This window comes from Melospiza melodia, chromosome Z (assembly GCF_035770615.1).
Source record: "Melospiza melodia melodia isolate bMelMel2 chromosome Z, bMelMel2.pri, whole genome shotgun sequence".
NCBI classification, from domain to species: Eukaryota; Metazoa; Chordata; class Aves; order Passeriformes; family Passerellidae; genus Melospiza; species Melospiza melodia.
This window is the reverse complement of record NC_086226.1, coordinates 11520032-11547039: the sequence shown is the minus strand read 5'-3', so window position 1 is coordinate 11547039 and position 27008 is coordinate 11520032. Positions and strand designations below refer to the sequence as shown.

General features: G+C 37.4%; 1 protein-coding gene across 2 annotated transcripts in view; it reads left to right on the top strand.

The window, feature by feature from the left end:
- The window catches only part of RANBP3L (RAN binding protein 3 like), a 32190-nt gene extending 5770 nt beyond the window's left edge, over positions 1–26420 (top strand). The window contains exons 2-15 of one of the 2 annotated variants that reach the window (XM_063180271.1): positions 3790–3848; positions 4111–4147; positions 4730–4807; positions 5829–5903; positions 7727–7801; positions 8436–8560; positions 9104–9207; positions 13389–13509; positions 14911–15010; positions 16106–16236; positions 17289–17379; positions 17939–18081; positions 19465–19657; positions 23913–26420. In XM_063180271.1, the coding sequence (XP_063036341.1) occupies positions 3790–3848; positions 4111–4147; positions 4730–4807; positions 5829–5903; positions 7727–7801; positions 8436–8560; positions 9104–9207; positions 13389–13509; positions 14911–15010; positions 16106–16236; positions 17289–17379; positions 17939–18081; positions 19465–19657; positions 23913–23956 (1376 nt within the window). In that variant the 3' untranslated portion in view covers positions 23957–26420. Of the gene's footprint in view, positions 1–3789; positions 3849–4110; positions 4148–4729; positions 4808–5828; positions 5904–7726; positions 7802–8435; positions 8561–9103; positions 9208–13388; positions 13510–14910; positions 15011–16105; positions 16237–17258; positions 17380–17938; positions 18082–19464; positions 19658–23912 lie in introns of both variants that reach the window. The other variant, XM_063180269.1, reaches the window with a different exon arrangement.
- The last annotated feature ends 588 nt before the right edge of the window (positions 26421–27008 follow it).

Sequence of the window (27008 nt, the reverse complement as noted above, 5' to 3'; positions counted from 1 at the left end):
GTCCTATCTTACCTTCTGAAAGATTTGAGGGAATTTTTTTGCATTTCTTTGAGAGGAACAGAGAAACAGTACTGTCACCACTTTTGGTATAATTTCAGGTGTAGTACTGCCTGAAAATCAGAAACAGATAGGTGCTTATATTCTCTCCACTGTGTCCTTAGCCCTCAAAGGTTATGGATCATTTATCTGTGTTTAGGGTAGTATGGAACAAAATTTTCAAAATCATCAGTGTCCCACTTATTTTTAATGTATGTATTTTGTGAAGTCTCAATAGCTTTGGAACAGGCAATAGCAATGGAAATGGAGAGTGGAATGTCGCAGCAAAGACAGAGAGACTCTTACATCTCGTGGACAATGCTGGCTTTTAGGATACAAGCAAATCTGGTGAAAGCAATTTTACATTATTTCTTGTATGTTATTCTGGCTAGTGCTCCTAAGGCCTCAGGCAGCATTTACTTTTTCCCAGAATGCTCTTTGAAATGGAATGCAGTCTCCATCCTGCAGCCTGGGCACCCTCCATGTCAGGTAGCTCATGTGCGAGCACATTTGATAGGGCTTCTGTGCAAGACAGGAGGCTGGAGCTGGGACACCATCCAGGTGAGATCTCAGACCAATGCATCTTTCTAATGCATCTTCCAGGCAAGGGCCTGTTTTGGTCTTTGAATACAGCAAACATTTCATTCTGATTCAGCAGCTTCAGGGGAACTGTAGCAAGGGAGAGAGAGCCCAATCTGTGGTGATTATTCATGTGCAGACAGGTTCTGTGTCTGGACTCTTGGCTGAGGCTGGTGGATTATTCCAGTCCCTGCAGCCAGAGGCAGCTCATTTGGCATTATTTTCTGGTAACTTTTCCAACAGCCTCTTTTATCCACAAGTGTCAAGCCACCGAGGACTGGAGCGGCCCGGTCTGAAGCAGGCCCTAGCCAGCCCATGTCTGTCTGTGTCCTGGTGGTGCTGATGAGGGAGAATGGCTCCAGCCCACCCATTCCTGTTCCTCTGTGTGCATTTGCTGTGCCTGGCCTTGGGGGCTGCTGCCTTTTCCTGTGGCTGAGTCTGGCACTTCTCTTGCAGCCAGCACAGCCACCCTGCCAGAGGCAGACTCAGAGCAGGGAATGAAGGGGAGAAATGCAGAGGGACAACCAGTGTTAAAATTACCACATCAACATGACTGTGGTAACTCCTTGATGGCCTTGTGTTACATCCACAAGAAGTTTTGGGTGTTTTTTTCTGTGGAGATCAGCTGCAGATGTGTTGTGCCTGAATATCTGAGAAGCTGAAAATGTAAGTGGAAATTTATGCTTAGGATAAATATATATATAACACAAATATATTTTTAAAACTCTGTTATGAACAGCCTGATGGAGGAGTTAAGATCTTACTGGTGAGCTTTGTGGAGTATGCTTCAGGAATTACAAAAAGGTTTTCTTGATTGGAGTAGAAGCATTATAGAACTGTACAAACTATAAATAACTGTGGCAGCCTCAGCAACCTCTGACTTAATCTACAGGCAGCTCTTTGGCTCAAGAGCAATAGCTGGGATATATTCTTTATATTTACTGCAATATTAAAATACGGATATTTATCTTTGAAGGGTACCATTATGCCGTAGCTTCATGTATTTCTGTTGGTAATTAAGCAGTTATGGTTTTTTTCTTCTTTTGGGTTTTAAAATATTATTGGAATCTTCTCACTATTTCAAATGTAGTGGGCTTTCTTAATTCCTTCAAATCCCCTACAGCCTTTTAGGTCTAGGAAAAGTTAATTCTGTCAGAGAAAGGCAATTGCTTCTTCACAGCAGTTCACTCTTTGCTAATTCCATTCTTTGGAGCAAAAACGTATCTTTAAAAATAGTGCAAGCTTCTGAGCTTGAGGATTACTGAGAAGAGTATGAAGGTTTCTGCAGTTACTCTTTACTTTTCGTATTTTTCCTTAATTCAATAAGAATGCCAGTTTTGGGTTTTTTGTTTGTTTTTAAGGGGACAGAAAAAAGCCTATTCTCTTCAAAAAAATCATATTTAAGTGAAATACTATTGTTCATGTGTGCCACTCCCCTCTAGTGAATAGAAGTGGAATTGCTTCGTGTTGTGCCATGTCATTGACCCCCTAGCTGCAACCAGATCATGGAATTTTTCTTCAACTTTCAATGACAGAGAGTTATCTTTATTTCAGTGGAACAATGTGAACTTTTTTCTGCTTTTTCTATTTAGTAAGAAATAGGCTTTCATTGCAAAGCGTGCTAAATTTGTTAAATCCTGTCCTTTGCACACACCCAATGCCCAAGTAAAAATAAAATTAACTTTAACAACAGCAAAACTGTAGTAGTTTTTCCTCTGTCTGTATATCCCTGGGTTTGAGTGAAATTTTCATGCTCCTTGCCCCTTTTTGCATACATGAAGCATTTATTTTAACAATGTTTACTTTTTCCTTGATAGTTGAATAAATTTTTGGTGTAGTAATCTTAACTCTTCCATGATAGGTTGATGTTTGCATTATTAAACCTTTGAGTAATTGATACCAAAGCTCGAGTTGTTTGGTCACAGATAAGTGTGTAGTTCTAGATAAAAATACCTATCCATATATTTTCACTTGGATATTTTTGTTAAAGAGGTAACAGAGGAAAAGAGTTTTACAAAAATGTTGTGTATGTAATAAGTATTCTGTCAAATGTCAGCTAACAAGGCACCAAGTGTGAGATTTCTCTGGCCAGAGGCCAGTGAAATAGCTCAGCAGTCACCCTAGTCTGAACTCTGTACTTATCAGCCCTGGAGAGAAATACATGCATTTAGCTTTCCATTTGTCATCGAAAGTACACAGCTAAAATATGCTCATAGCCAGAAGCTGATTGTTTCTGTTTACTGCACATGACAGATGTATCAAGCTAGAATGACATGAATCCTGTATGGGGTGGTCTTTAAAAAAAGATCTGTTTGTGTCTGCTTTTTTGCCCCTTAATTGTGCCCTTAATTCATATAATAAATGTGTCATTAATTCATATAATAAATGTGTCATTAATCAGTAGTGCTGGTGAAAACAGCTTTTTCTTTTACACTGACAACCAAATTTAGTCCATTAGAGTTGCACTGGCTGTGAAGGCCACAAGCCTAACAAAGTAAACAGCCTGAAGAAGTTGTATGAGATGTAGAAGTAGTGAACCCTAAATCAACATAAACTCTTATGTGAGGCAAATGTAAGCAGAAAAATATTTCATAGAAAAAAAGAGTATAGATCCAAGATATTTAGTTATGTCTAAGAGATGCAGAGGTATGCTGAGACTAAAATTTGCTCTATAGAGTTCCATATGTTTATTTAGCATACACACTCATGAAAACTGACCCTAGATATCCACCTTCCTGAAGCTTAAGGAGCAAAATGTATGAATGTAGCTGAAAGTGTAACACATTCTCTTGTTTTCCTTCCTTTAGGATAGTGTACATTTCACATCTTTGCTCTTTTCTGCTATGCAGTGATGAAGTTCACAAGTTCACCCTTGTTCTTAAAGGATGGCAGATGTTTCTTTAAAGGTTAAAACACTTTTTTTTTTTTTTTAAAGATAAATATTAAAAATATGAGGCCAAATCCCATGGCATCTAGTTAGGCAAAACTCATACTCAGATTTGGGGATTTTAGCTTTTCTTTTCCTAATGTACTGTACTGTATATCACTGCATCTCTTTAGTTTCTTGCTTTGTAACAAAAGGATAAATTCCTGTTTGTTATTGCACAGCATTTTCAAAGCTCTAATTTATAAATACTATTATGGAATTGTTATTGAAAACTATCTCTTTTCCAGAGAAATCAGTGCTTGCCCAGCCAACATTTGTTTTTGAGAAGAAGGATCGTTCTTTGAAGGTAAAAAGCCTTTTTTTCTCCCTTTTTCATTATTGATAAAAATTGGTAAGATATAGGGATTCTGTAGACAATAATCCTGGCAGCAGTATAAGATTTTAGCCCTGCTTAACATTTGTAATAAATGGTCTGAAAATAGAACAAGGAGGAATAGAAAACAGAAACAAGACTTAATGCATATATGCTGGACTGTTATACTTTGTGTCTCTGTCTAGAAAACGATTGTTCTATTTCACTGACCTTTCCATGCTTATTTTTTTTCCAGCGGCCTGCAGAAGACCCAGTTTGCAAAGCTGAAAATGGTAATCAGCACCTCACTGAAACAGCATAATATAACCGAGTTATTCATAGGTCTGCCCATTTCCTGTGAAAACAGTGTTTGGACTCTTTCTAGGAGCAGAGGCAAATACCAGTTACCAGACTAAGATGTTGTGGATTGTAGAGCCACCTACTCTGTCCTAATATACATGTCCCTGTTTTCCCTCAAGTTCTTCCATCTTACCTCTCATATTTACCAGAAAGACAAGCTCCAGAAGCCCTGAAAATTGACCAAGTGTATTCAGCTGTATGAACTCCTAACTGTCTTTTTGTTTGCTTGGGTAATGTTATAATGTAGCTCCTCATTCTGAATGTTTTGTGAGCCCATGGGCTATGAACTAATTCAAAGTGCTTGCTTTGGGTTCCCTGAACTTAACAGAAATAAAGATTCCCCAGGGCTTTGTGACAGGTGTTGACTTAGATTCCAAAGCCCTCCTGCTCTTAGGTACTGCCTTAAAGCTGTTCTCTAAGTCCCTCCTAGAATTTATTTTGTTCAGGTTTTAATTCAGTATTATAATATGGTGCTGATGCCTCCTGCCAATTACATTATATTTTCTTTTCTCTAGATTTCATTAGTTGTTCCAGAAAACGTGCAAGATCATCATCTTTGACTTTCCAGAAGTCTGACTCTCAGTCTAACACTGGTATGACATTTACCTCCAGTCATGTTTTGATTGGAGTTCTGTATTCTCATCTGGCAATGAAAAGAATGAATTCTCCTACCTAAGAAGTGTTTCTGCATTGTAAGCATGCTGCAAGTCATGAAAATTTAAACATTGATACTTGCTGGTAGTTTCCAATGAACACGTTTTTAATTAAAAATGCATTATTTTTTCCATACTTACATAATATTACATAAAGTAGTGAAAAATCCATAAATTTAATATAATTTTTCTGAATTGCTCACACAGTTAAGGGAGGATGAGGTCAGGAAAGGAATTATATCCCTGGCTTCTGGAAGAGGTCACTGTTCCGTAGGCAATCCTTTAAGATGTGACAGTTTCCAGAAGGGCCCTCCTGCCATCCAGCCATGAGCTGACTGGGACGGCTCATTAAGGACTGTGCATTGTTTCCATGAAAATGAACACCAGTCCCTGAGGCTACTGTGCAGGAGGACCCATCTGTTTTACACAATCTGGATTTAACATATGGATGGTACCAAAAAGTACTTCTGAATTCAGGCATTAATATATGTACAGTGTGGGGTTTTTTTTTAATCACATCTAAATGTACCCAAGAGGACTTAAGCTAAGTTTGGTTTACTCTGAAAGTTAAACTGGAATAGATATGTGAGAAATTTTAGGGCATGTCTATTCCAAAAAATAAAGCAGAGTGCAGGAGGAAGCTGGAGTGTTTTCCCTCTTGACTGCCCTCACTGTTTAAGGGATAGGTGACTGTCTGGTTCTGTTTTGAACCTGGCAGTCTCCAGGAGCTGATGCAGAGAGCGTTAGCTGCGTGCCTGAGCCAGGCTGTGCTCCGTGGCCTCAGACACATCCTGGGGTCAGGAGCATAGACATAACCTAACAATCTGCTTCAGAAAGATGGTGGCTAGCAGACAACAATTTATTCTACTGTCAGTGAAAGCATGACATCAGCCTGGCTAACCCTAAAACTTTTCTTTTTTATTCTCCAAACAAGTGATAATTTATTCTCTTATTCTTTTAGATACAGCTCTCACACAGCAAAGAGGGAGATCATCTTCATTTAACATCCTTCCTACTTTCCCTCCCTCCCAGGCAGGTAAATGAAAATAAATATTTATGTAGAAAAGCAAGTATTAGGCAAAATAAAGATGTGTGCAGAAATGCTTTTCCTGCAAGAAAAGCTGAAGTGTGTTGGACTAATCTGATATTTAGATGGCAGAAATGATTGTTTTATAAGGACAGGTACTTCAATAGAAGATAAGTTTCTTTTTCATAGTTGGGGAATCCTCTGGGGCAGGGGTGGAATCTTTGAATAATTTAAAAGCGTGCATTTACAGAATGTGATACAAATAATACTTAAAAAACCAAAATGAAATTATGGTAATTACATGAATAGTTTGCTTGCAATATAATGGTGATGGTTTCTACAGGAATATAACTTTCTGTCCTAGGAGCCTGTCTTCCACCTAACCAGGGATCCAGGGAATATCCTCCCTCTCTTAGCACTAACAGGAAAGATGGAGTGGTTTCAAATCCTAGACTATATCTGTTACCAGAGACAGGTTCTTGACAGACACTGGCATAGAGGATTTCTAAACAATGTTAAGAGTCCCCAGCATTTTAAGAGCAGCAAAACACACTTTTGCAATGAAAAAGTGGTGATTGTATGTATTGTATCAGTTGTGCCATTCTACATGACATGGTACATGTGTGGCATTGCACCCTTAAGGGGAAGGCAGCACCCAAGATTTACAAATCTTGGGTGTTCACAGTGGAAAGGAATGACAGAAGTCAGAGGTTCTGCAAAAGCTTAAAAAGTTTTACTGGTAAATTACACACTAAGCATGAAAACTGGTGTAAGTCATGATCTCTTATTGCAACTACGTGATGGGTTTTGGATGAAGGGTTAAGGTGAAAGGGAAGAGAGAGATTTAAAGAGGATTAAAGAGGAGAAGAGAGAAAGCAAGAAAGAGAGAAAGAGAGATTATCAGTCCTGGTTCCAGTATCAGCACTGGTCTGGCTGAAGGCATGTCCAGGATCCTGAGGCACACACCTGGGCTTCACAGGGTACCTTTATATAGAATGGTTTCCTCACCCTGGAGATGAGTTTCCCTTTTTTTATGCAAATCAGTTCTCATGTGCAGTTCATTCTTTCTGGAAATGGGTCAGAGGCATTGGGGTGGTCTGGATGGCCCTACAGCCCATGCCCACATCTTGGCCTCATTCCTGCTGTGCTGTGCTGTGTTGTGCTTATGGTTGTCCTGGAAAAGTGCTGCCCTAGCTGTGTAGGTACCCTCTGCAGCCACATCCTGCACTTTCTCACAGTGGGTTACTACCAGAAGTCCTTGGTTGGCTCCACAGCTATTTGAATATCAGTGACATACAAATTATCCCCCTTACCTCCTAGGCTTTTACAGCATGGTTGGATGGTTGCCATCACCTTCTCACTGGTGTTTGATATCTTTATTAAAATGGTGAAAGCATCAATAGTGCACTGCCATTGTTCTACTAACTCTTCTTGCAGAGCAGGGCAGGGTACATTTATTTGCTATTTATTTATTTCTATGTATTTGGGTCTCAATCATCTTTAAAATGCCCAAAACTTGACCAGATAGCATTCAATGTTTCTACAAAACAGGAACACCAGTTTTAAAAGATGAAGAAAGATTTTCCATTAAAAACTTTCATTAACATCCAAAAGACTATGACATAGCCAAGAAACATCTGGTGTTTTCTTGTGCCAAAGTCTGCCCACCTGTAAAAACCGAGACAGTAACACTTATTTTGGCAATCTTTTCCAGATGAATATGCTGGAAAATTGCTCAGGTACTACCAAAAGAGGGAGTGGATACAGAAATATTAATTAATGGTTAAAATTTGGATGTACTCATTATTTCATTGTAAATTCCTTTTCTGTAGTAAAGAAGAATAACATATTCATGACCTCAGCTCTTCTTCAAAGAAATCCTGACATCATCAAAAGTCCAAGAGAAGGTAACTGTCATTGTAATGTTTTTTCACTGTAGCTCCACAAAAATATGAATACAAAAAAGAACAGCTCTTTTCCATACTGAATGATAGCTAGGTATCTTTATGAAGTTCATAACTTATTGTTTGACAGTGTAAATGTCCTATGAACTCTGGTCTCACCATCTGCTCTGCCTACTTATTTCCTGAGTGGACTGAATGTAACCTTCCATAGTGAAATTTCACATTTCACATTTTACTTCTGCTCCTGGAGGAGGCAATAGAGAAACCTTTTGGCATCTGAGGATGAGAATTAAATCTGAAATGCCAGAAGACATATCTAAAACAAAGCAATAAATATAAGTATAAAGATATACTTAAATATATAAATACAAATATATTTTGTAAGTACAAATAGAATGTTTATGTATATAACACATTACTTCTTTATCCTGATAAGATAACACATTGGTTTCACTTCAGAGTTGTGAAGTGAATTTTAGAAACCATTACAATTTTTCAGAATGTGAAGCAAATAAACAACAGTAAATATTATTTTAAAATGTTTTGAAAGTTTCAGTTAAGAGGCAGGACATATAGGTATGAATTAGATGTGAAGAAAAAGTGTATGTTTCAATATTTTGTCTTTGTATTTTGCAAGGATCCTTGTCACCAAGTCAATTGTGGAATGTCATTAGACCTGCCACTTTACAGCCCCCACAAGCCCTGACCTGTCCTGAAATTCCTGTAGTATCTCTAATGACTAAGAAAGAAGCATGTGTTCAGGTAAAAAGAAAAATAATTTTGCTGGAACTCAAATTAAGGAAAAAAACCAAACAAACATAAACACTGAAACAATCAAAACCAAACACCAAACAAACCAGTGCTGTTTTAAAGCAATTAATTAATTACTTAATTATGCAGTTAATTAATCATGCATTAAAGAATGCTTTATTTTCAAGAAAGTTCCCATGTAAGTTTCAGTGGAATTACTGTATCACTAACATGATATGAAATGTTAAACTCATGCTGACTGTGTTTGAAAAATTATCTCTTCTCTGCAGGCTGTCTTACCTTTCTGATATCAGGGTTCTGCAGGAAAATCACCTTTGGGTGTTTTGGATTTTGTTTATTTAGAAAGTGAGATTTTAGTATTTTAATTGAGGGCACTGATTTAGTACCCAGCTGGAGGAAGCTCTGCCAACTACAACATCTATCATCCATATCTGTATCTGTCTGTGTACCTTAGTGACTCTGGATTCTAGCAGATCTGTTAATAGCAGAAAATATACTAGCTCTAATTAATCAATTTGATTTTATTATTCCTAGCTATCTGAAGACAGCTCTTATTCATCCACTGAGAATTCAGTAAATTCCAAAACAGCAATGGGGTCATCTATTACCGTGAGTCTTTCCAGCTCTCAAAAAACACAGTAAGATTTTGTTTATTATGTTTCTACATCATCTTGTCACTTGGCTGGTGGCATGCCCTTTCATCATCCATGTCTAACATGATACTAAGCCCATGCAATCTGCACCCACACAGGCTCTCTGGTGTTTGTGTGCAGTGTCAGGATTTGTGTCCATTCATATGAGCTTCATATGCCATAAAAAAATGGACTCCTAACTGCAGTTAATCTCTGTGGGACAGGTGGTTTCTCACTAGCAACCAAGCCAGAAACTATTCTGGTTTGCCATCTCTCTTCTGACTGCATGTCTGCTGCATCTCAAAAAAAGGGTACGTAGAAACTCAGGAAATTTCATTCTTTTGAGGAATAACCCATATATTTCAGTATATTGGACACAAGAAGCATAAAGGAAAAAAAACAGGATTGATTTGGAATACCAGGTGAAAGCTGCAATTGATGCTCTACTTTCATTCACAAAGCAGAGCTTCTGGCACGAGAAGCTATTTGTGGTGACTGTGATAGGCTGGCCTTTTTGTGCAGCACAGACTTCAGAATTTGTGTGAGGAGGCTGATGTCCTTGGAGTAGGATGTTTCCCCATCCTCTTGACACTGTATGTGATGGAAAGAGCCCCATTCTTGGAGATTAATCAGATTCTAACTAAAAGCTTGGAAAACTTGTGTCATATGTGACAGAAATACAGTGCTGGGAAAACACTGGCTTCTGGTCACGTGTTCAGCTTTGCACAAGGTTTTGCTTGGGAAACAGAAAGGGTTCAAGGCCAGCACTGAGAAGAAGCCATACTGGTGCAAAAGTGGGCTATTACCTCTCTCTGAGGACTGACTCATGAGAACGCTAGGTCTCTGGTTGTCTCATGTATTAATACTGCTTGCTGATCTTGACGAGAGTTTTTAACCTGGAAATTGTGAGCATCAGGAATACACCTGGTATCACTTTTGATGAGAGAAGGACTTTTCAAAATTGCTAGGGCCACAGATAATAGATTTCTAATGCTGCCTAATTCCCTCTCCTACCCAAGGAGAGCATAGAATATGTAAATTGCAAAAGAGTCTGTGCCAGGGCTAAATGGACCACAGATAAAGGTTGTGATGCACAATGCCATGGTTCTGAGGAGGCAAGGGAGTTTAGATGCACGAACAACATAGATTCTTAATTTCTATAAAAAAAAAGAACCATTAGAATCATTAGAGGGCAGACGCTTGCTGTGATTTTGGAAGAACTAACCTTTTCTATTACATTTAGTGCTGTTGTGATGCCCTCTGGGGACAACATGCAGCCACAGAGCACACTGGGTTTTTAGGAGAATCTGAATGATGGTAATGCACGTAAGAAAAGCTAAATCAGCTGCTGTTGGTACTTTAAATTTAAATTTATTTACCTTCTGTCAGCTGCATAATATCTAGGAAAAGATTGGTGAGTGATTTTCTCCTGTGAAGTAGAGAAATGCAACACAGTGATTCGGTGCCAACAAGTTAACTTAAAGGTACTTGTGGTATTTCTTTCCCTTATCTTTTTTTTTTTTTTTTTCACAAACACCATGCTTGGGATGTTTGGGCCTCATGAATTCTAGAATATCACAACAGTAGTTCTATCATAATCATGGTAAATGTTGGTTCCTTTGACAGTTAAAAACTAATTTAAATACTACCAGGTGCCTAGTGCTATTCTGAGATTGCAGAAGGATATAAGTGCCATTCTTCTGATCCATATTAAGTGACTGATGCTGTAAAATACTTACGTAAAATCTTTCTGGCATTGCTGTTTTCTCATCAATAAGAAGCAAATTACTTTATTAAACTCTGTATACATGCTGAACAGTAGGTGAACATTGCAGCCAGACCTCATTGCTAAGAAAACAACTATTTAGGTTTGCATTTAATTTCCAACCAAGGCATAACTGTTGACATTTATTTATAAAATAAAATGCAGAGATTGCTTTGCTCTCTCTCACTTTTGCTCCTCTTCCACATCTTCATCTGTCTGTTATATGATTCTGTGGAGAGGTGAGTGAAAATATCTTGTTTTCCCCCTGCAGTTGCTGCAGCTGTCCATGTTCCATAAAACCACTAATTTTCATTTCCTGGGCTGACTATAATAATAAACTGCAAAGGACAAAATTCCAGTTTGTCGATTCTGATGAAAAGCTTGGAAAACTTGTGTCACAAGTGACAGAAATACAACAGTGGGAAAATACAGGCTTGCACTCACATCAACTCAACTTTGCACAAGGATTTGCTTATATAACTGAAAGGGTTTGAGGCCAGCACTGGAACTGGCAGCTACTCAGACCTTTTTGGACACTCTGAGATGGCCAGTACCTGAATCATTCCCCTCATAATCCCATCTGAGTACTTGATCTATATTTCTCCTCCAATTGTTCGTTGTTAGTGATCATTCCCTGATATCAGCGACTGTGTTTTGTATCTCCATGACAAATGCCATCCCTGGGGCAAGAACACTTTGCATCCCTGACAATGCATCCCTGGCAAGAACACTTTGTTCTTGCCATACAGCAACATAAGGCTATTGAGGTTTTAATAACATTTTAAGGCTGGCACTTCCAGTTAACTTTCTCTTAAAAGAGAACTGATTGCATTGATTAATTTTTCTTACATTTCTGAATATAATCAAAACAATTTCCTACATTTTTTCTTAGAAATAAGCCTCTAATTCTTGGTTTTTTTAAGCTCTTTTGCGGTGCTGTCCTTAAGCTGCTATTGGAACAGCCTAGAAGTAGCAGTTGAAATGTCAGTATGGAAATTGGTCACATTCCAGTGAATTTTAGTGAAAAATGTGTTTAAGAATAAAAAACTCATTAACGCACTTCAGATTTCCTGTTCATGGCCCAGAACATGCATAGAAGCTTTAAAGGCTGAAAAAACAAGTATTTACTGATTTCTCTGTTTTGCTCCTAGCAAATGTGTTGTCTTAGCAACACATCAAGCATAAGAATGCTAAGGAGTATTTTTCTCATTAAAAAAGATGGAGAGAGGTAGTACTCAGTAAGCCCTTCATCCTTGAAGAGGCTTTAAGCACACTGTAGTTGTGAACAGAGAAACTATTTTAGAGGAAATGATCAAAGTTCTGCCAACAAACCCAGCTAATTAACAGGAATATCCTGTACATGACATATGTTATGTTAAGCCCTCCCGAGGGTGATAAATACTGTGAAACAGAAGTAAGTGGTGCTGAAGAATGCACCACTTGTGACACAGTATCAGGCTGCCTTTCTGCCAAGTCATCCTTCTGGAACAGAAAGTGAAAATAACTTGCATGGTTTTGCCTATGCCAGTAAGACGTGCAGGATTAAGCTCTGCAGAAAGCACAAGCAATGTACAACCCCTTCATAAAAAGAACAAAACCAAACAAATCAAAACCAAAACCAAACCAGCAGCAGGAACAACTTCCACAAAAAGGAGTTTACAAGGATTTTTATAGTGACTTTTGCAATAAAAGAACCCTGTTAATTTAAATTGGCTATGTAATTAGCAAGTCCAATCACAATTCTACTTGTATAGAATATTCTTGAATGTAATCTCTAAAATATAGTTGGCCAGTACCAAAGGATTGCAAGTATTGAGTTCGCTTCTCATCTTACATATATCTCTGGAACAGGTAATTGAAAAATGGAAACACTTTTCCCTCCTGTTTTACTCACACCTCATCTTAAGCATTCTGCTATCAAATCTATACATTTTTTCAGTATTTGTGTGTGTATGTCAATACATTGCCTTCCTGCACTTCCAAAACATGAGGATGATGAAGGAATGCCTGTAAGGCACCAAAGTGTACATTATTCTGCACAGTAGTGGAGAACTTGAAAGGATAGGTGTTAATTGTTGGTAGTCCTTTGGAGGAACAAAAGGAAACTAAAGCAACTCATTAAAATTTCTGGAGTAAGACACTTCCCTGAGGAGAAGTGGCATGCTGTTTTGCTGCTTGTTCTTTGGTCCTAAGGAATGGCCTCAATAATTTTAATGAAATTCACTGTGATACTCTGTTCCTTTTGTGAAATTTTCCATAGAGAATATTCTCAAATTCTCTTAAAGAATTTATCTAATTACTTAGGTGATTACTCTTTAGTTTTTCTTTAATGTTAGGTGTGGTGAATCTTTAAAGCACTTTAAATGTGGTGAATCTTTAAAGTGCTTTTAAATCACATTCTTATGTTATTTTGTCCCCACAGAAGTCAGTTGCTTAAAGAAAGAAGTGTACAAAACCGCAGCAATTCAGATTTTGTGTTTGGGGAAAACATGGTTGAAAGAGTTTTGGTTGGATCTGCACATGCTGGCAGACTTTTTATCAAGGTTAGTGTACTTAAGAGTGCGATTACTTTTTCAGATATTGGTTCTTTTTAGGTCGTCCTTCTTTTAAAGATGTGAGTAATTATGGTTCCAATGTCTCGTGAGGAGAAAATATCTAAGGATATGCTGCTGGAGGAGTAGGCATTCCTATCTTCACCACCCTAGACAGGTTCTTTAATTACTAATGCTTACCAATATGCACTCCTGGATTTTTACTTGAAAAAGAGTTTTTTATCTCTTCCATGTAAAGTGGAACACCCACAACATAAGATAAAACAATGTGGTGGTTCCTACTGCTCAAATAACTTCCATAGTATCTGTAAGAGGTTGGATGGGTTCCCTTCCTGAAGGGAAGCCAACATGAAAGCTGAAGAGAGACTGTTCACAGGAGTGACAGGACAAGGGGAAATGACTTCAAACTGAAGGACAGTAGGTTTGGGTTTGCTATTAGGAAGAAATTCTTCTCTTTGAGGGGGTGAGATCACTGTAAAACATATGCCTAGAAATGCTGTGGAGGCCCCATCCCTGGAGGTCATCCAGGATGACCATCCAAGGCTGAGCTGGATGGGGCTCTGAGCAGCCTGGTCTAATTAAAGGTGTTCCTTCCCATGGCAGAGAAGCTGGAACCAGATGATTTTTAAGGTATCTTTCAACCTAAACCATCCTGTGATTCCGTGATAAAAACGTGGGAAGGAAAAAGTGGACACCTCAGAGAGTGTCCATGTTAAAGCATAATGTGCCTGCTTGTGAGGCAGCTTATGCCCTGAAGGGCTCTGGGATAAAAAAGTGGTTCCGAAGCTGAGGACTGCACCATTGAAAACAGATTTGAAATTCAGTTTTCAGTTGAAGTAGGATGAAAACTGTATGCTTATCTGGCAGGTAAAAAGCTTGGCAACCATAGGTTTGGGGTATGTCTTCTGGCCACGATTTTTTTATAAGGTATGAGTTGAGACACTGAGCATTGTCAGGAGCCACAAGAATTTATTTAGACATGACTAAGAAAATTTATCTGCAAAACTGAAGGTGACAGAAATTTTTAAGTCTTCTGAAGTTAAGTTTGTGGTGTCTGGGCATTTTCTGTTACTCTTCTGGGAACTTAGGGGCTTGAACTGGAAATGAACCAGTACCTTAACACCTAAATTCTTCAATGGATTTAAATACTCATCCAGGATCCACACAAAGAAGTTATTCTTCTCGAAGAAAGAAAGGTATTCTGATTCTATGATAGTAGTATTACTTCCTCTAGAGACTGAAATTGTATCATGTGGGCTACTTTTACTCTAAAGCTATTAAAATTGGTTGCCTTCAGCCTAGCATGCTATCATTATTCAATGTTCTATTTGATATAAATTAACATAGCCATTTTTTAAAATAAGAATTCTTATTTCCCCTGTGTTTTTCCAGAGTCCTGAGAAGCATCCCAAGCTGTGCAATGAAGCTGATTTACACAAAGGAGAAATAACGTCCATGTCCACAGGATCTTCTCATGTCAGGCCGCAAACAAGTAAGCATACTCAGCAAACAAGCACAGTTGGCTTTATTGTTATATCTCACTGTATTTTAGAGGATGTCAAATGAGTGGTGGTCAATAATTTTCATCTATTCTCAAGATATCCAGTCATGAATATGCTTAGAGTATGTGCCAGAATCTATTTCCAGAAAGCAGGCAGAGTTTGTTTTATGACATGTGAACTGGACTAACTTCAGAAAGCATGATCTGAATTACTCAAGAAATTACTACAGAATATTATTATTTAGTACAGATTATTATTTATTGTTTGAAGAAAAATGCAGTGACCTTTGTGGACATTGTTGAATTAAAATTTTAGGCTGTCTGCTGCTTGCATTTTTCAAATTCTCATATCAATTACTTTGTTATTTTGGATTATAATTGTGGGACTGAAAGTTCAACATAGACAGATTTGAGGGTTTGTTTGTGACTCTGGTGTGAGATTTCTACTAAGCAAGCCAAGTAAACCTAGGCTGTGAGGGAGTCCCCAGCAGGCCCCTGTTGTGAGCCTTCTTGATAAATTCTGCTCTCCTCTTTACTAACAGATGTATCAGATCCTATGATTTGTGTAAGCATTCTTATAAGTAAAAAATTCTAAATATAAAGCCTTCAGAACATGTGTATAGATTTTGCAAAGATACAGAGCTTTGTAATAATGTTATTCCTTTCAAATATTGTCCTTCTCTGTTCCTGTTAAATATTCATTAGAAATGTATTATTATTCTGAATATTTGGATATGTATACTTGGCATAACAATATATCAGATGAGTTTAATTTGGAAAATCAGCTTCTAAATATTTAGGCCTTGTTTCTGATTGTTCCTGTTTGTCCCTTGGGACAAACCTCTGCAACTATAAACAGCCCTGTTCAATTCTGTAAAAGGCTTTTTAGTGAGGTATTTTGTATTCCTGCCTTTTCCTCTAATGTTTGTTCCTTTGGCCAAAAACTTATTAATAACACTAAACAATGTCAGATACCACAGGTTTACTGAGGTCACATCCTGTGTGACCTGTACTAGTTTTGTTATCCTAAAAATATTCCCAAAATACTCACTGTACAGAAAGAATTTCTTTTTTTTTTCCCTACAGAAAAACCTTTGTTGAAGAATGCAACACTAATTGAATCAGCAGCTGCTTGTGTTTCCAAGCCAGTGGAGAAAATCCTGTTAGATAAAGTTGAAGTTATAACTGGAGAAGAAGCAGAACAAAATGTATTGCAGGTGTGTATTTCATCAAACCTTGATGAGTAGTTTAGTTGTTGAAAAGAATATCTAGATCAGCTGCAGATGCAGCAATCTGAAAATAACTTAAATTTATGTTTTAAATTTTTGCCTTTTTTTAAGCTATGCCTCAGCTAACCCATTTTTCTGTAAGCTGGTATGTTCTTTTTCATACTATATTTGTTCATTTTGTAGTCTCTTTTAGTAAGTGCCTATTTCAGTGGTATTTTATAAACATCTACATAGTATACTAGCTGTAATCACAACCTTAGAACTGGAAGTGATTTCAGTAAAGATGGGGTTTATGAAAAAAAATTTTTAGGGAAAAAAAGCAATGTGTTGTAAAAGTAATTTGTTTTATAGTTCAGCTAAAATAGCAATTATCTTTCCAACCTGGCTGAGTGTATCTTGTTTTTCTTTGTCTTCAAAATATTATTTTCTCAGAAAATAGCAATTATGATTTAAAAAATCTTAACATTATTTTATTTGTGATTAATTTTTCTGTCTTAGCATAACACAAAAGTTTTACTATCTTTGGAGCAGTACTCTTGTAGCAGTACTGGTATCCTGTTGCATAACATTTGTGAAGAGTGAGGAAGTAAGGTTGTACAACTTTTGCAGCAAATTTAGCTGTGCTGGTGGATATCACAGACTGCTGCTACCCTTAAAAACACAGCAGCAGCAAAACTGAAGGGCCTCAGCAACTTTCTCAACAGACAAAGAGTTAATAAAGATGAAATAATGGAAAAAGTAAACTGGGACTCATGCTGAATGTCTTCTATGGTGAGAAAAGAGTTCACAGATCTAAGAGCCCTTTCATTTTAAGTAATAAAGGTGATATATCTATATATCTATGCATAGATATATCTGTGTACCTTTCTGCACATGCCATGTAATACATGGATGTATTAAAAGCCGTATCAAAAGTTTTACAACCATAAAGTTGTAAATGTAAAGTTGTTATTTTAGAGCCAATAAAACTAGCGTTAGCTGGCAGTTTTCATTATGTATTTCTCTTTCAGATTAACTGCAAGCTTTTTGTATTTAATAAGCTTTCTTTAAGCTGGACTGAAAGAGGCAGAGGATCCCTGAGGCTTAATGACACTTCTAACAATAAGCATGGAATGTTACAGTCAAGGCTAAGTACGAGTTAAATAAAGAAATATCCCGTACAGAAAACATCAAATAACTTGTACTATTGTTGGCGAGAGTTTATTTCGAAACATTTAAATCTGAGAAGATTGTTGTATTTAAGTCAAGTTGCTAAGAATCTTTTTACGTGATAAAGTTCTGTGTGTTCCAGACTGAGGAACTGGGCTCACGTACATTGTTAGGTTCTCTGAGGTACTTCTCTGTGTACTTCTCTGATGTACTGTGTCTTCAGCCCAGTCACCAGGCTAACAGTTTGCTCTTTGCTGGTTCTGCTTTTTCAGCAGCACTGTTTCAAGACTCTTCTGGAATGTTGTTTTTAATGTGCTGTCACTGTTTTGTACTGTATTGCACAGTTTCAGCAGATTACTTCCTATGTGTGCCAGACATATTGAAACAAACTACTATATTTGGATACTAAAAAAGTAAAAATCTCACTATATCAGGATTTTATACCAAATCAAAAAGAATAGTTTTTGAAAATATTAGTTGTATACAAGTGCTGGAGAAAACAGCTGCAGCATATCTTACCATATTAACCTTCTTATTTTAGTTATGCGAAATCAAGGTAGCTTGAGACTGATTCTCAACACCCAGCTGTGGAAACAAATGGTTATAAAAAGAGCAAACAGAAAGAGCCTGTGCTTCACTGCCACAGATCAAGAGGACCATTCTGTTAAAGTATTTCTAACTCAGGTGAGTAGGAGACAAGAGCTGCACCCAAAACCCCACTTCATGTAGAATTCTGAAGGGTTCTTGAAGGTTGGTTTTAGCAAATGGCCTTCATGCTCTATCAAACTGTGCTCAGCTTAGATGTTACATGACTTTTATTATGGAATGCATTAGAATCAAAAAACAGGTGTAATGATATGATCTGGCCTTAAGACAGACATTTCCAGACTCTGGTTCACCTACCACCAATGGAATAGATATCGTTCCAATAATGTGCAGAAATGGCTCTTCTTTAATGAAAGCAATACACTTACAATTTCTTCACAAGTAGTTAACATTTTGTAAATTACTCTGGTAAAAGGCAGCAGCTTTCTGCCATAGTTCTCAACATAGCACTTGCAATAAATCCAACCAGGGCAGGACCTCCATTTCTCAGTTGAGAAGAATACAGAGTTCCAATATCACCTTGTGTAAGACCCAAGGATGTTCTGGGAACCCTGATTTTATCCAGCAAGGGCTAAATTGAAGAAGGAAGTGTGCTGGACTTATTTGCAAATAGATAGCCCATATGTCCCTAGTTGGAAAGTGAGAACATCCACGTGAGTCTAAGGATGTTTATGGTTTCCCCAGCAGATCTTTCTAGGAAGGATTCAGCTTGCTGGGAAAGACAAATAAATCATAACTTCCAGGAAGTGTCACATATCATACACAAGCAAAGCACCATGCACTGTATATGCAAGTACTGTAAATCTGTCACTTCTTAACAGGGATTGACTTAACTTAAGACTTAACATTGACTATGGCTGTGCTGGACTGCTGATCTGCATGTGAGAATTACAAATGTCCTGATTTCCAGGTGTACTGCACTTTTTCATAAAGAGTGTAATTTACATTCCGTAAATTTGTATTGGCACTACTGGGCAGTAAAAATAGACATCTGTGAGGAAGTCACAATATGGAGAGCTGCATGGGTGTGGCAAGGGTTGCAGGAACCTGCTTCTACAGACACTGAAGAGGCTTGTTATCCATCCCTACAGTATCCACCTGGAGACTGTATATATTAATATGTCAGGGCTTTCCTGCTTCTAGAATCAAGCTCAGGAATCATCCAAATATCAAATACTCCATAAAAACTGATCTGTTCTCCAGGGAAAGTAATTTTTAAGCTTATGTTTCTTGTAACTATAGAGAAAATAATCAACAGCTGCATATAAAGCTCAGACCACATAAAAGAACTTCACATTATTTGTATTTAATATTTGGATGTTAATTATTAAGTGTGGATCTTAAGCTGATTGTTTTGATTAGAAAGGACAAAGTACAACTCTTTCAATACTTTTAAATGAATGTTTTAAAATAGAGATTTTTCTCAGTTGTTTTGCACTGTATACATTTTATGTTCTGCAGGCAAGCTCAAAAGACACTGAACACCTTTATGCAGCAATACATCATCGCCTTGTGGCCTTGCGAAGCTTTGCTGAGCAAAAGCCAGATGCTCATCAGGGAGACACAGAGTCAGAAACAGCTTTTCAGCCATTAAACTGTGATAGTGATGATGAAGATGATGAAGAACTAAGTCAAGTGAGCAGCACTGGATCTGGTAAGTGGAGGTTTTGCTGGAAATGTGTAATCCTTTCAGGGTATTTGCTTAAAGTAATGAAAATCAGACCTTTTTTTTTAATGTTGACTATAACTTTTATCTGATACAGATACCCCTTTTTCAAGTAGAAGTCAGGTAATTCCTTTTAGTATTTTGATTTATTACTGTTAAAATGTAAGATTTTCCCAGCTAAAATATCAACACATATTTATAGCCATGGAATACTCTTGACAAAAGCTTCAGGTTTAAGAAATTTTATATTATCAATCATTATCTATATGCTTTTTCAGTATATTTCAGTAGAAATTACTAGGGATGTTGAAATACTGATTTTACCTTGAGAAAGTGAAGAATGAGTCCATTCACAGCAGTGACTAGCTTGTTACTAAAAGCCTGCAGGACAACATCTTTATGAAGATATTTATTATGTCATGGTTAACTTTATTTAAAACATGTTCCTTGACTGTAACAACTAGCTCAACTAGGAAATCTGCACGACAACATTTACACACCAGTTCTGCCAGCATTCTTCATAGGAAAAATGTAGATTTCTCAGAGAGAAAAATGCCACTAAAATAGGATATTAATGTCTTAACACTTCTTTTAATGCAACTCACAACAGGGATACAGTCACATTTGCAGACAGTAAGGCAGAAAGAGCTATTAGACCCAAAAGCTCTTCTATCTCAGCAAAAGACAAGTCATATTTCTGGAGCAAATTCACTGCTCTTGTCAAACTGCCACAGGGGATACAGGAGCTTCTAATTAGGTGTGATTTTTCAACAGATGGACTACATCAGGCAACTGTGAGTTGTTGCTCACAGGATTTGTTTCCCTCTGCAGCTAGGTAACATACTTCCTTATATTATAAACATTTCTTTCAACAACTCTTAATGAAGAATCAAGAAATGAACAGTAACAGCTATAAGTACTGTTCTCCTAAGGGAAAACAATTCCCCTTTATCATTGAATCATAGAATATTCTGAATTGGAATGGACCCTTAAGGATCATTAAGTCCAACTCCTGGCCCTGCACAGCACACCCCCAGAGTCACACCCTGTGTCTGAGAGCATTATCCATATGCTTCTTGAGCTGGATAATGCTGTGACCACTGCCCTGGGGAGCTGTTCCAGCGCCCAGCCACCCTCTGGGGAAGAACCTTTTCCTAATATCCAGCCTAAATCTCCCCTGAAACAACTTCAGCCCATTCTCTTGGGTGCTGTCACTGGTCACCACAGAGAAAAGATCAGTTTCTGCTCCTCCTCTTCCCCTCATGAGGAAGCTGAAGACCCCTGTGAGGTGTCCCCTCAGTCTCTTCTTCTCCAGGGACAACAAGCCAAGTGAACTCAGCTGCACCTCATGCAGCTTCCCTAAACGCCCTTCACCATCTTGGTTATCCTCCTGATAGAACGCAATACCAAACAGATATACGAGTTATATATTTATTTTGATTTGCAGGAACTTCTGATACAAATATTCAGATCGCAGCCACCAAAGATATTCTGAAATGTGTGAGATGTTGGGGTTTTTTTGTCCTTTCAGTCTAAGCATCTGTGCCTCATTTATTCCAGTTCGTAACAACAGTTTTAACAATCCCTTTTCAAGCACTTTTTAAAATGGCTTCTAGCTCTTCTGCTTATTTTAGTCTCTTCTCAGAGCCAGAGGGTTTTAATTTGCACAGATTTCAGTTACTGATGTCCAAGTCACTCTCCACCTTCAGACATTCAGTCTCACTCGTGACTGTCCCTGGAGCTCCCTTTTACAAAAATGGAAGAATAATAGGCCTTATGGGTTTTGGACAGGAAGAGGTCAGTTTTAAATATCAGCATACAAATATCCATTTAGATACAAGAGAACAGATTGTGTTTTTTTAAGAGCATTAGTTTTAACGTTTTTATTTTCATTCTTTCATTTTCATTGAAGGGTGTATGTAAATAAGTAATCTTCTTCATACTGATGTAACTCAGTCTCGGAGATTACCTCTCCTTAAGAAAATATAAATGTTAAGAAGCCTAAGTCCTCAGGAACTGTTTCTTTACAAGAGATATGAGAATTTACAAAATATGCCTGCATTTTATGTCATTCCATTCTATTTGTTTTTCTCACCCCCCTCCCCCCGTGGTTTTCTTTTCTTAATATAGCAATTTCCTTCTTGTTAAAATGAACTCATGCAGTTGCCTAGATGATGTATTTCATGACACTGTAAAAGACATCAAAAATTAGATCTTTATTATCTTTATAGTATCTTCATAATGATTGTCTTTAGTGCTTGAGACTGAAGAAGAAAGCAAATATGATATACTTAGTAAGTGAATTATGGATGTTTAAGTGATTCTGAATATTTGCAAGACTGTTGTAGGCATTCCTTACAGAAAATTCTTAATCTACAGTATGTTAATGCCATATACAGACAATGTATAAGGTAGTAGAGATTTTTGTATGATTTCATGAGTTCAGTATAGACATTTATTCCAATATTTTTTAAAATTCCTAGTTGATTTGCTTTACTTTTCATAAAGTCCATAAAGAGAAATTTGCTGTGCCTGATATTTTTATCAGATCATATTTTACCAGTTACAGCCTAAATATTTTTACCAACAAAATGCTCTGTAAATCTAAGTGGAGAGAAAAAGAACAATTAACCTTTAAATACATTTTGAGAGTGGATGGGGCCAATAAGTCTTTGGAAAGTATTTATCTTTTCCCTTTGCCTATAAAGTGAGCTGAGGAAGTGAATTTAGACTAAACAATAAACTTATTGGCTGAACAAATTCAAACAAGTGAAGGACATGGGAGGTACAAGGACAGCACTGTCAGTAGGCAAAGAAAAGTGTTATGCATTACTCCTTATACTCCACCTCACTGATCTGAAATCTTCTCCTAACGTCATCCTGATTGAGGAATCATTTCTTTTGACTGAGGTGTCCTCTCTGTAATTTTATCTTAGAAGCTATTAGAATGAATTCAAAGATTCTGGAATCTAGGACTGGGTAAGTCCCAAGAAGTCTCTCCAAACCCAGCCATAGGCCTTACAAGAAAAATCACAGCATGCAAAGACATAAGAATGTATCCCAAATGGATCCACAAAGAATTGCATGGGTTTTCAAGACTGCTGGTATTGAGAGCCCATAGTCTCCAAACACCAGCAGTGTGCTGGTCCGAGAGAAAGACAGTATCCTAATATAGAAATGCAAAAAAGCACATGCATTTGCAGAACTGAAGAATGTTTTAAGGACCCTTTCTGGTCCACTCTACATGTACTTCCATCTCAGTTTCATGAGGAGTCTCTCTTATGCTGCAGTTTATCAAGATTTAAAATGTCGCAAGAGTTTTCTTTCTATTTTGCAGTAAAGTATTTTTAAACTTCTTAAAGGAACTGGCTCTTCAGCAACACCACAATAACTCGTGAAAAACTGCTTTGTTTGGCATTTCTTGTTAATTTACTTTAAATTCTTCTCAGTTGTTAAGGATTCCAAACTATAAAGCTAACACACACATACCTAATGGTGATTAAAACTGAGGAAAAAGGAAAAGTTAAGAATTAACTTCTTTGTTGGAGTTTCTCTATTCTTTTCAGCAGGCACCAGTAATATCTAAAGCAGAGAAAAAAGACACTCTATGATTGGTTTTAAATGCTCCCATATCAGGAAAGAGAAGGGGGAAGATCAGTTTTAATATTCTGACAAACACAAGCTTTCATTTCACTTGTAAAAGATTTTAAACTCTTGGTAAGTATTTAGGGGTGGCCAGATGGTAGTAGCAATTTTTAAGCAGATACTGTGAAGTGGTATTATGTGTCTGACATTATTAGTCAGTTCTACCTACTTTCTGCAGATGAGTCAAAGTCACAGAGATTACACACCAAAACCACTTTCTCATAACCAATGAGCTGTTTGAAGGTATGTTGGATTTCTCACAGTTTTCTGAGCATCTGTAATGAAGTCTTAAAGCTGTGTACCCTCCACAGAGTGAGATAATTTGCATCCCGGGTACATTGCCCTACCTAGACATCAGATTCCTTGGTGTTTTTTGTGCTTGTCTTTATTGACTTGGAGGGTCATAGGCTTCATTCATGATTCACATGCTCAAATATTTGTGAATAATCCTCTGTTATCTAGTTACCTATTTACCTAAACCAGGAACTGATCATATCCAAACTTTAACCTACTGCTTTGGTATTATGAAATGCTGGATTGTTTCAAAACATGAATATGCTCAAATAAGCAAGATTTCTTTCAATAAATTCTTTTCCAGATCATTCTAGATGGAACCGCAGGCGGTCTGTTGTCTGCTCATGATATCTGCCAGAAGTTACAACAGCTCAGCTGGGAACTCATCTTCCCAAAATGTCTAAGCTGATTTATCAGCCCCTGGAGGGAGGAAATGAGATGCATATTACTTTATTACTTTTAAGTAGAGATTAATTTTAGAGACAGCTTAAGTTTAATTCATTGAGGAAGAACTTCAGATGCACTATTGAGGATTCCAGGCAGCCTGATTTGCACTGAGCTGTGAATAACACCATGGCTTCCAATAGTCAAGAACTGTTACAAAGTCTTTCAATTTTAGAATTAAATATATTTAGATACATTATTAGAATGAGGAATTTTATAGGGAATACGTATTTGTTCATCATATTGATGGATAATACCACATAAGCATGAACTAATAATATATGTGAACAGATATTTGTTACTTTTAATCTATTATTTAAAAGATACATTTGGAAAGCTTTAAATTTTGCTTCACTGAAAACATTTATTTAAAATTGGGTGGTAACATTCAGCATCCTGTTTGTAAGTACATGCAAGCAAAACCTAGGGTGGAAGTTTAGCATGACCAAGGCCTATAGAAACTAGCCCCTATAGAAACACCCCCTATCCAAGGGGTTATATTTAATGTTTATTTTGAAAATATCTGGAGTGGTATACTTGCTGCAGAATTTTGTTTAAGGGAAAAGAACCATGATCTGCATCTTTCAGCTGTATGCAGCAAAATAATTTACCACGAAGAAGTAAAAGCCTGTTCTAAGGGCTATATCAGCTTTAAAATTTTAAGTTGTATCTGCTTGCTCATGAACACCTTTCTAGCTGAACAAAACAAACACCTGCACTTGTGTATATTAATTGTCCATTTGATATACACAAATAAATGCATGCACAGTACAACAGTACACAATATCTACATTTAATGTGTGAGATTATCTGAGATTATTTCTGCCTTAGCTGTTGCTATTCCTAACAGCATCATTCATAAGTATGTTACACATTCTCATGTGCACAGTAAGTCCAACAGTGACCAAGACACAGCTGCTCCACAGAAGTCATTCCACAAATTAATGTCTTCTACCTAAATATTTTTGTGAGAAAAAACTCCAATTCACCTGTGAATCAAGACTTGCAGGGTCATTCATAAGCCCATGCAAAGTAAGACACACTACTTCTGTTCCATGTTTTCATTCTGTCAAAATTAGAATTTGTCTGCAATCTCTCCACTGCCACTTTCCTGATGTCCTGCACATTGTTTGTCATCCTCAGAGCTGAAACAATGTTCTGAAATATCTCAAGTCCTTTTAATTAAGGTAATTGTAATGATTTCTCAATCTAAAAAGCTGCAACACATCTGATAAGTCAAGTTACAATTTAGTTTTCCCACTTGAACATGGTATGAAGTTGGAACAATACTTGTTTCTTCCTGAATTCTCAGTGCACTGCCAAGATTAGTATCCAGATGAAGCTGAAATAGTTGTACGGATTACACTGAATGTAATGGCCCACCAAAATTAGCACTTGTCTGACATTGATTTAGCATTTGGATGACAGTAAATTTAAGTGGAACTTGATTTCTGCCTTCAGAATAAAGGAACTGCTTCCCAGCAGAGCACCTGTGTCAAATAGTGAAGCATGGGGATTCTCTTTGATTCCAGTCTGCCAATAACAAAAATATTGTTTCCATAATGAGCTGTACATTGTGTCCTTTGTTATCAGCCTCACTCCTGACCACAACAATATTTACATCACTGACCTTCATATTTCATTGCTGCAACTCATCCTCAGGGACAAAGCTCCATGTTATAAAAACTCAGGCAGTTGTAAAACACAGCAGCCCTATGTATTTAGCAACAGGTCACGGTGATATGTTTGCCCTGGAGTTCAGCTGGCTGTGCGCTGAATGCAGAGTTTGATTTCAAAGTCTGTCCTGATAATCAAAGCTGTCTGTGGAACAGGATTTAAGCACCTCAGTGACACAATACCCCTCTAAATTCTACTACAGCTGTAAAATCCTTGGTAAATGAGGGAGGTTTCCAGGGCAGAGACAACAGAACTTTTTCAGACACAGGACTTAAACTTTGTAATTTGCTCCCAAAGCATCAGAACAAGGTTTATAAATAAAAGCTATTTTGATCTGCCTCTTCCCAAAATCCTTAATGCATACACAAGTATACATATAAACACATACACTCATGTGCACACACACTCAAACATGAAGCTTCATCTCCCAAAAGCTGAGGAGGAAAAAGCTTATTTTAAAGCTTATTTTAAAGACATTGGATACTTTGGTAATAAAGGAAAAAATCTTTGCTCTTAAAAACCTAATTGTGTTCTGTTTAGTTTCACGGCACTAAAGTTCACTGTTCCTCAAGCCTGAAGGTACACCATTATGTAATGTATTAAATTGCTTTTAAAATGTAGTTTGTCATTTTATGACACCTGGAGAGCAATTTCTGCACCTCAACAATAAACAATTTCCTTACCACTTAAATTTCTGTGTAACTAGGAGTCTTATTTTGCGTCCCAGTTAGAGCTTCCATTAATAAAGAGTACCATGTTGCAGAATCTCAAGCCTGCTTTCCTAAGGAAAGAATATGTAAGTGGTTGTGCATGCCATCCACCTATCTGTCAGACCCACACTGAGTCCACTGTTCAGTTTCAAAGAATTGCACAGGAGTTAGAATGCTCTAAGACAATTTAAATTCTTGATGAAAATTAGCAGTTGCTGAATGACAGAAATCAGAGAAAAGCATCCTTTGAGGAAAAGTTTTCAGGGTAAGATTGATATTTTCTGTGGTGCTGGTGGGCCTAAGTGGTGTTTTTCTGCTTCTGTACAAGCTGCAGCACTTTCTGGGAGGGAGGAGAAGCAGAGCATGGAAGGATGGGTCCCTGTGGCCTGAAGAGAGGTGTAGAGACATGACTCAATATGAAACTCGTGTGAGCCCATGTGAAACTGGACATGATTTTTTTTTCCAGATAAAAAAATCTATTTATGAGAAACCCCAGTGACTAATTTATATACATAAGGGATGTAGAGGTGGAAGATCTTATATATCCATACAGTAGTAATTTTCCCAAG